Source organism: Rattus norvegicus, chromosome 8 (genome assembly GCF_036323735.1).
Source record: "Rattus norvegicus strain BN/NHsdMcwi chromosome 8, GRCr8, whole genome shotgun sequence".
Lineage (NCBI taxonomy): Eukaryota > Metazoa > Chordata > Mammalia > Rodentia > Muridae > Rattus > Rattus norvegicus.
Window position 1 is genome coordinate 23784193 of NC_086026.1, and position 10160 is coordinate 23794352.

At 37.7% G+C, this 10160-nt stretch overlaps 1 protein-coding gene across 1 annotated transcript; it reads right to left on the reverse strand.

Moving 5' to 3' along the window:
• Nucleotides 1–3374: 3374 nt before the first annotated feature.
• On the reverse strand, nucleotides 3375–4562 carry Ubtfl1 (upstream binding transcription factor like 1). Its single transcript, NM_001421232.1, has one exon. It carries the CDS (start codon nucleotides 4560–4562, stop codon nucleotides 3375–3377), a length of 1188 nt encoding a protein of 395 aa, NP_001408161.1.
• Between the last annotated feature and the right edge of the window lie 5598 nt (nucleotides 4563–10160).

The following is a 10160-nucleotide window of genomic DNA, read 5'->3' on the forward strand; positions in this document are numbered from 1 at the left end:
AACAACTAAATGCAAAGACACCATACAGTTATTTTTTATACAATTTATTTATTTTATTTATGTGAGTACAATGTAGCTGTCTTAGACACACCAGAAGAGGGTATCAGATCTTATTATAGATGGTTGTGAGCCATCATGTGGTTGGTGGGATTGAACTCAGTTCCTCTGGAAGAGCAGTTAGTGTTCTTAACCACTGAGCCATCTCTCCAGCCTGACACTGTACAGTTATTAAGCCTTGGTTAAAAGGTGTAGAAGATTCTGCTTAATAGATCACCAGGGAGAAAAAGACAAGAAAATATGAGTTTTAAAATATATGGGATTATAACAAGCCTATACTTCTTATAAAAGAGCTCATTTCAGCTTCCTAAAGTAGGACATTAGTTATACAAATCATTTCCCTTTGCCCTTTTATACCTTGCCATTGTCATGGTATTTTATCATAGAAACAGAAAGGTAACTAATACAGAAGTTGTTTTGGTGGTGGTGGTGGTGGTTGTGTTTGTTGTTGGTGGTAGTTTTCTCCCCCATATCCCCAAAGACTCTGCAAGTCTTTGGAATTTTTGACTAGAAAATTGGTGGAACACTGTAAACAGAGACTAGCAAGCTGTTCTAGTAGAACCTGGAAGATTGTCATTCTAAGCACAATGTGAACTTTGGAGTTGCACCTACAGGGGTAGGCATCAATAGTAAACAATGTTTACAACTGCTGTCGGGAAAGTTTTCATGTTTTGGCAAAGAATCTAGCTGCCTTCTCTTCTTAGTCTAACAATTTGCCTGGGGTGATATTTAAAAGTAAGAAACTAATTGCTTTAGGCACACAAAATGTCAAGACTGCTTCATCATGCCAGGTATTGTGATACACACTGTGTTAATCTTATCACTTGGGAGGCAAAAGCAGGTGAATCTCTGTATGCTGTAGGCAGGACAGCTCTATCTAACAAGTCTAAGGATAGCCAGGACTATGAAATACAGAAAACGTGTCTCAAACTCAAATAAAAATACTCTAGAATGTTGGGTCTGTGGTATGGTTGTTACTGATAATACTTATACCGGTCTTCATTAAAAAGGAGAATGTATGGCACTACAAAAAGAAACGAAGCAAAGACCTTCCCTCTCATTGATGCCAGATAAGGCAGTTCTCTACTACATATGCAGCTGGAGCCATGGGGCCTTCCAAGTGTACTCTTCAGTTGGGGGCACCAGGAAATTCAATGCCACAGCTAAGGCATGGGCTAGAAGAGAGGCTGTGATTGTTAAGATTATCATCATTATCATCCAAGGCCTCCTTGTAACATTCAGACCTACATGGAATGTCTCTCTCAAATCCCTCCCCTTACAAATTAAGGAATAGAACAGGAAGCAGAAAGAGAATGAGAAGCAGAATGGGTGGATGAAGGACACCAAGAATACAAATCCCTCTAGGTCTACATGATTAAAATTCATCTGAACTCTCAGAGACTGAGGCAGCATGCCCAGGACCTACATGGGACTGCATGGGTCCTCTGCAGACAAGTCATGCTTTTATGGAATTTTTGAGTGTTGTCATGGGTTGGTTTCTGATTCTTGTGCCATCTTTTCTTGTCTTGTGTCTCTTTTCTACTTGTCTTGTCCCACTCCAATGTGATAATTTTTGTATTGTCATGTTGTATTTTATTATTGTTCCCTAGAATCCAGTTTTCTAATGGGAATCAGAGAGGGAGTAGATCAGGATGGGAGTGGATCTAGGAAGGAACTAGGAGTAGAGAGAAAGGAAACCAATTTCTGAATAAATTGTGAGGGGAAAAAACTATTTTTAATAAACAAAGTAGCTGTGTTTGCATTGGAATAAAAGGAAGTATGCACTCAAGGCAAGATCTTACCAGGCTAAGCTTCCAAATTCTGGAAAGGAGCATAAAAAACATCTCTGCTCCTATTAAGCAGTCAATACAAACTTATTGTTAATACGACTCAGGGATGGCAGGGTCCATTGAGGCTGTCAGCTGCTAGAAACCTAGTATTCAGTTTGGACATTTTTTTTATTTTGAATTTAGGCTGGAGTTTATAATACAGTCTCATTCCCAGACCTTCGTACACAAATTATACTGAATTACCGGCTTTCACTAGTGAGTAGATAATGAAGTTTCTCAATCTCAAAAATTACAGTTCTCAGCATGTATTCATTGATTTTCTTATTCTCTGTGTATCTCTAGAGTACACTATAGAGAAATTCCATCATTACATAATTAAAGATAGAACAAAATTAAACATTATTCATTAAAGTTGTTTAACTCTAGAAGTAAATTGTATAAGGAAATGCTATAACTTAATTCAAATTCATATACCAACATAAATTTATGGTAGCAATTCCTGGAAATTTTAGGTAAAATTAAAAAAGACATGAATTTATCACTACTATCTTGGCATTTTTTACATATATTTAATTCCACATCTTTAGAAGCCTAAGTAAATAAGAAAGAAATACAAAATTTGGAAATATTCCAAAGTATACAGAGAAAAACTATGTCCTTGGGTGAACAAATAAACAATGATTCACTCATATGAGAATGACAATGTGCTATGAATTTCAAAAATTAGATTTTAACTTGTAGAACAAATACATGAAGAGATACACAACACATATTTAACCTGATTTATACAGTATACATCGTAAACACCTATCAAAATAAATATCTCAGTGCTCTATTATTATGTTCAAATTTTACAACATAGATATGAATTTAAAAAATGAACATTAAGGTACAAATAGAAAATCTCAAAGGTTTTCAAGCAACTGCTAAAAGCCAATATTCAAGAAAACAGCTTGCTATATTTACAAGCAAAATGGTGAGAAGTTAACATTAAAAATATTTAAAATTCCATTAATCAGTGTAATTACAGGAAGGTTGTACTGAAGTATTTATGAAAGAAAAATCAGATAAGGCCACAAAAAAGCATTTATCTATATCTATGTTTTTGTTTCTACTTGTTCTGAATATCAGAGGTGAGATTTACTGTTTAACAGCAAAGACTAAGAGACCTTCCTAAAATTAACTAATACCAGTTGTAAATGCACTGTTTAACTGTGTAAGACTGGTTTTATAGTTTGTTCAAATAAAATGTAAATAGATTTTATGTGCTGTTCAGTCAGGTCTCTTCTTAAGTTTGGGAATCTGATGTAGGTGGTACTATGGCAAACTCCCTTCTACCCAAACTATACTCCTGTGTGTTTAGTAAACAAAGGCTGTAGGAGAGAAAAGCAAGGGAGTACAAAAACACAGAAAGAACAGTTCCCTATCTGTCAGGAATGTCCTGGGTTTTGCTTGGATGATTTTGCACAATGATTTAGAAAGAGGTTAAAATAGAGTCTAAACATGACAGTTTCCCGAAGGAAGATTTTAATCGTCTTCATCTGTACTGCTCGAATCTGAGGCGTTGCTAGAGCTTTCATCCTCACTGTCATCTGTCATATCTTCCATGGATGCCTGGAAGTCACCATGATGGCCAATATTAGTCTCTGAGGAATTTGTCCTCCAATCTAGCAGCTCCTCTACCTCTCCAGGCTTTGCTTGAAGCCCCTTTTCTGAGGCAGACTGCAGATCTTCTGTTCGTTCAAACTTGGGGCTTCTGTCTCCAGACATGAGCTTGATCTTTCCCTTACCCCAGGTGGCCCTTGCCTTTTTGTATGCAGCGCATTCCGCTGGAGACAGTCCCTTGAGCCAGAGGTCCAGCTTCATCCAGTATTGTTTCTGTAGCTCCACAGCCTGCCTGCTATAATGCTCCTTCATCTCCTCCGGGACTCGATGCCAAAGCCTGCTAATCTCTACCCAACGCTCCTTAAAGGACAAATGCCTCAGTTCTGGACTTGACCATGAATCTTGATGAAATTTGTGATATGCAGTCATAGGAGGTTTCCTGGGTTCTCCCTGAAATTGCATAGCCAAGGAAAATGTTTTGGGGATTTCTGTGTTTAGAAGAGGCTTTACAGTTTTCATATCTCCTTGTGACTTCTTAGAGTCTTTGGTTTGGTGACTCCGTGGTACCACAGATTTCTTAGGATGCCCTGAAAAAGGATGTTTTTTCTTTAATTGAGCCATCTTTTCCTGAAAGGCTCGCTTCTCTTTCTTGAAATCCTGGACATATCTCTCTTTTGCCTCAGCTGGCAGCTGACGGTATTCTTCAGCGAGAACTTTGGTCAGCTGTGCGTTGGTGTACCTAGGGTACATCTGACAGTATTTGGCTCTATGCTCCCTGTAAAAGCGCAGATAGGCAGTCAAGGGTCTTTTGGGTCTGTCAGGATTGTGCTTGATTGTGTTATTTTTGTGAGCTCTTGTCCACAGTTCCTTAGCTTCCAGCACTAATTCTGTCAGTGTGCGGAACTTCCTTAATTTACAAGAAATCTCCATCCATTTCTGTTTGCACATTTCACCTGAAAACCGTCCAAAAGCTATATTGTTCCAGTCTAGGTCTGCCTGGCTGGCTTTGAAGTCTCTGGAGTCATCTGATGTGATATTTTTCTTCATGCATTCTAGCAACTTCAGAATGTCAATTTCAGACCATAGGGATTTGTTGTCAAGTGATGCCATTGCTAGCTTAACTTCTGTATCTGTAAATATCTGAGTTGCGCAAACACCTCAACAGCAACTTGAACTTCTTACACACACTACACACACAGAGAACTTAGTAGGTAGCGTCTGAATTCCAGTCTGTGTGCTTCTCTATTTCTGAGGGGAAACAAACAGATGGTTAGACTTCGTTATTGGAATTTATGAAAAACATATCAGATATCACTTCACCATGTGTTGCTTATACAATTAATTTAATATTAACAAAGCAAATGGGTAATTTCTCCTTTTGAAATAAAAGTTGTTTGTTTATGTGGGATACAGTTATACCCTCTTTTGAGTCCATTGGAAATCTTAGTAGAACTTGCCTAAAATATAAGGGAATGAAGCTGTTTGTGGTGGTGCACAACTTTAATTCCAGCACTAGGAAGGCAGATCTCTATAAAATCAAGGGCAAGGCTGATGTGTATCTCAAATTCTAGACAATTGGCATGACACAGTGAGGCTCAGAAAAATGAAATGAACACCAAGTTAGAGAAGCTGTACTGACAGAAAAGAAAAGAAAAGAAAAAGCCCTGGGTATGGAACAAAAGGACAAAGTAAAAAGAATAGAATAAAAATATGACTCTGTTCCCTGAAGAAACCACAGCCTGTAGGCATCCCAGAAAACCCACGGCATACAGCGAAACTGGTAAGAATACACCAGAAGTCCCACAGCTGCTGCTGATAGCAGAGTGGACTTTCAACCCATACCCATACCATAAAGTCTGTCTACCCCCAGCCACCAGGAATTCCATTCCCCTTCTGTCAGGGCAGACTGACAACTAGTCTGCTCCTCTGAAGACACAATAACCTGAGACATCACAGGAGATCCTATGCACACAGGGCACTGACACTACAGCTTGAAGGCATTCTAGGAGTTCCCCTGCACATGAGTCAACTGTGTAACTGACACCTAAGTCTGAAAACCTTGAAGGGGATCCTCAGAATGCAGGGCAACTGAATCAATAAACTGGAATTCTGCTGCACACAGAAAAGAGAAATCATAGTTCCCAGCCCTCCTACTAGAGTACAGGACAACAGGTCAACTACTCCTCCATAGACTCAACAATCTCAAGGTCTCCCAGAAGATTTATCTGCTCCACCCAGGGAAACAGATCAGCAGCTTCTCTGCCCCTCTGAAGACCCCACAGTCAGAAGGCCTCACAGGAGATCTGCTATAGCCAAGGCTGCAGGCCTACTAGAAGACCTAAAGCAATCCACAGACAAAAGAGGCAGGATCTAGAAAGAGAAACCCAGACCAGCAAACACCAGGGATAAGGAGATGGTGAGAGGCAAACACAAGACCATAAGCAACAGAAGCCAATGTACATGGGCATCATTAGAAACCAGTTCTTCTGCTACAGCAAGCCCTGAAAAATCAGAAAAATGACTCAAAATACTATCTCATGAAGATAATAGAGTCCTTTAAGGAGCATATAAATGACTCACTGAAAGAAGTACAGGACAACATGTAGAAGCTATTAAAGAGGAAATAAGTAAATCCCTGTCATCTTCTTCAGATGATAAACCCATCGTTAAAAAGAAAACAGGAAAACACAATCAAATAGGTGAAGGGATTGAATAAAGATTGAATGAAGTAGACCAAGACCTAAAAGTGGAAGTAGAAACAATAAAGAAAACACATATGGAGACAACCCTAGAAATGGAAAACCTATGAAACAGGTCAGAAATTACAGATCTAACCATCACCAACAGAATATAAGAAATACAAGAGAGAATCTCAGGTGTGGACGATACTGCAGAGGAGACCAACACAACTGTTAAAGAAAATTCAAAATTTTAAAAACTCCTAGCTCAAAATATCCAGGAAATTTAGGACACAATTAAAAGACCAAATATAAGAATAATTGGAATAGAGGAGAATGAAGATTCCCAGCTCAAAGGACCTGAAAATGTCGTCATCAAAATCATAGAAGAAAACACTTCCCCAACCTTAAGAAAGGCATTGCCCTAAATATACAAAAATCCTCTTGTCACATAATAATCAAAACACTAAATGCTGGGAACAAAGAAAGAATATTAAAAACAGCAAGGATACAGGGCCAAGTAACATCTAATGGCAGACCTATCAGAATTACTTCAGACTTCTCAACAGAGACATTAAAAGCCAGAAGACTCTGGTCAGAGGTCATGCAAACTTTAAGAACAAAAATGTGAGCCCAGGCTGCTATACCCAGTAAAACTCTCAATCAACACAGATGAAGAAACCAAAATATTACAGGGTAAAACCAAATTCAAACAGTATCTCTCAACCAACCAAGCCCTACAAAGGATTCTAGAAGGAAAACTCTAATACTAGGAGGGTACCTAAACCAAAGAAAAGGCAAGATCATCTCACAACAAAACCAAAAGGAGAGAACCACATAATGCCATATACAAAAACAAACATAACAGGAACTAACAATCATTTGCATTTAGCATCTCTCAATGTTAATGACTGGATATGCAAAAAAGATCCAGTGATTTGCTGCATTCAAGAAACACACATATATAATATCTGAGTGCTCTCCAACAAAAAGAAGCAAACATACAGAAGAGAAGTAGAAGGCAGGAAAGAGTCAAACTAATGACCAAAATCAATCAAATAGAAACAGGGAGAAAGACATAAAGAATCAACAAAACAGAAAGATGGATCTTTTAGAGAATCAACAAGATAGATAAATCCCTAGCCAAAGTAACTAAAAGCCCCGCAGACAGTGTCTAAATTAATAACATCAAAAATGAATTGTTTTCTAGATAGATACCACATACCAAAGTTAAATCTAATCAGGCCCATATGTACTACGGTAATTGAAATAGTAATTAAAAACCTCCCAATGCAAAAAAAAAAAAAAAAGCCCAGAGTCAGAAGCCATTAGTGCAGAATTCTACCAGACCTTCAAAGAAGACCTAATACCAGTATTTCTCAAACTGTTCCAAGAAATAGAAACGGAGAGAACTCTACCTAATTCATTCCATGTATCCACAATTGGTCTGATATCTAAACCACATAAGAATGCAAAAAAAAGTCAGAAATCCACAAAATTTGAGATTTAAAGTTATTTATCTTTTGTTGAGACACATCTGCTCCTAACAGTTCTCCTTTGGTGATTTTTAACGAAAAATTCAAACATCTTTACCTCCAGGTGAGGCAATACTTTGTGGCTAGGCAGCCACTGGACAAAACTGCTTGTTTCACCTGCAGACTAATACTGTCCAGGAAAGGACAAATTATGCAGAATTGTTGACTGATAAACTCTGACAAGACAGGGTGATCAGCCCTTCAAAATCTGCATTTCAAGAGTCTGTCAGTTGATTTTTGGGCCAGAAGGCTGAAGACTTGTGCTTACATGTTGCTAACAGGGGACTGTGCTAGTAGAGATTTGTCTCTACAACCTCTCAGTTCTGGAAGCTGTGTTAGGCTTCCTATGTGTATAGATATTTGGTCATTCTCAGATTTCTGATGAGGTTGAAGACTGATTATAGTCTCATAGCCTATCAAGCTATATAACTGTGAAAATACATATATTATTAGATAGTTATCAGATAGTATACAAGCTAGCCAAGATATAATATAGATTTTAAGCCTTTCTTAAACTGGAATGGATAACTAAATGTTCTGTTTAACTGATACAGTGATGGACTGGGTGTTGAGAATACCATGCTTTATAAATTGTAGAGTGGTAATAATTGTACTCAATTTATATATAAGTGAAAAGGCTTTTTAACTGGACAAAAAGGGGGAAATGTTGTAGTTTGCCCTGAAGTTATCTTTATTTTAATGCTAATTCCACTGCCCCAAGAACAGCTGCCTAGTCAGATACTCAGGAATCAGGTGACTTCACCAGAACCTTCTCCCCACTGAATTTGTAAAGTACAGGTGAGGAGCAGGTAAAGGATAGAAGGAGGCCTGTCATTGGAGGAGAAGGAAGGATGGGCGGGAGAGAAGTTTGAAGGAAGTGGAGAAGACTGGAAGAGAAAGGAGGAGACAGGCGATAGGAGAAGGGGAGAAGCCATGGCAGGACAGTATGGCAGGTGACATTAATACACTCTGTGTATTTACAGGTTGTTATCAATGTTCCTAAGGGATGGATGGTACCGGGCTTTGTATGTTTAAGTGGGCAATTATATCTTATCAATTGGATCTAAAAAAAAAAGAATGCAACAAAAAAAAGAGAACTTCAGACCAATTTTGCTTATGAATATCACTGCAAAAATACTCAATGAATTTCTTGCAAACAGACAAAAACACATCAAAAAGATCATTCACCAAAATCAAGTAGGCTTCATCTCAATAATGCAAAGTTAAATCAATATACATAAATCCATTAATTTAATCCAGTACATAACAAACTCAAAGGAAAAAAAATCACATGATCATCTCCTTAGAGGCAGAAAAAGCACTTGAAAATACAACACCTCTTCATGATAAATGTATTGGAGAGGTCTGTAATTCAAGGCCCATACCTAAACATAATAAAAGCAATTTACTGCAAACCACCAGCCAATATCAACTTAAATGGAGAGATACTTGAAGCAATCCCACTAATATAGGGGACAAGACAAGGATGCTCACTTTCCCTATGTGTTCAATATAGTACTCAAAGTGCTAGCTAGAACAATAAGACAGCAAAAAGAGATCAGGCAGATACAAATTCCCAATGAAGAATTAAAGGTAGCACTATTTGCAAATAATATGATAGTATACATAAGGGACCCAAAAAATTCTACCAGATTCATCTTCTCCAGATGATACACAATATGAGCAAAATGACTGGATATAAAATTAACTCAAATAAATCAGTAACCTTCATTTATATAAATGATAAGCAGGCTAAGAAAGATAGTAGAGAAACAATTCCCTTCACAAAAGTAAAAAATGATATAAAATATCTTAGGGTAACTCTAACCAAAAAAAACAAAAACTTCAGGTGTCTCAAGAAAGAAACAGAAGAAGGTATCAGAAAATGGAGAGGTTTCACATGCTCATGGGTTGGCAGAATTAACATAGTAATAATGGCTCTCCTACCAAAGGCAAGGTACTGATTCAATGCAATCCCCGTCAAAACCCTAACACAATTCTTTAAAGACATGGAAAGAGCAATTCTCATCTGGCAAATGCCAGAATACCAAAAACAATTCTTAACAATAAAAAAACTGCTGGGGGAATTCCCATCCCTGACCTCAAGCTATATTGCATGGTATTAACACAGAGACAGACTTTGATTAATGGAATACAATTGAAGAACTAAAACCACACTTATGGACACTTGATCTTTGACAAAGAATCCAAAAATGTACAATGGTAAAAAGAAATCATATTCAAAATATTGTGCTGGTGGTAGTCTGTATGTATAAAAATGAAAATAGATCCATATTTGTTTCATTGCACAAAGCTCAAGTGCAGGTGGATCAAGGATAAACATAAAACAAGATACACTGAGTCTAATAGAAGAGAAAGAGGGAAAGAGCCTGGAACTCATAGGCACAGGGGAGGGAGGGGGGATTTCCTAAACAGAACTCCAAAAGGCTCCCAGTCTAAAATCAACAATTGATAAATGGGACATCATGAAACTG

What these genes read in the sequence shown, in the direction of transcription:
- Ubtfl1 (NM_001421232.1), bottom strand. Translation starts at nt 4,562, where the DNA reads ATGGCATCACTTGACAACAAATCCCTATGGTCTGAAATTGACATTCTG.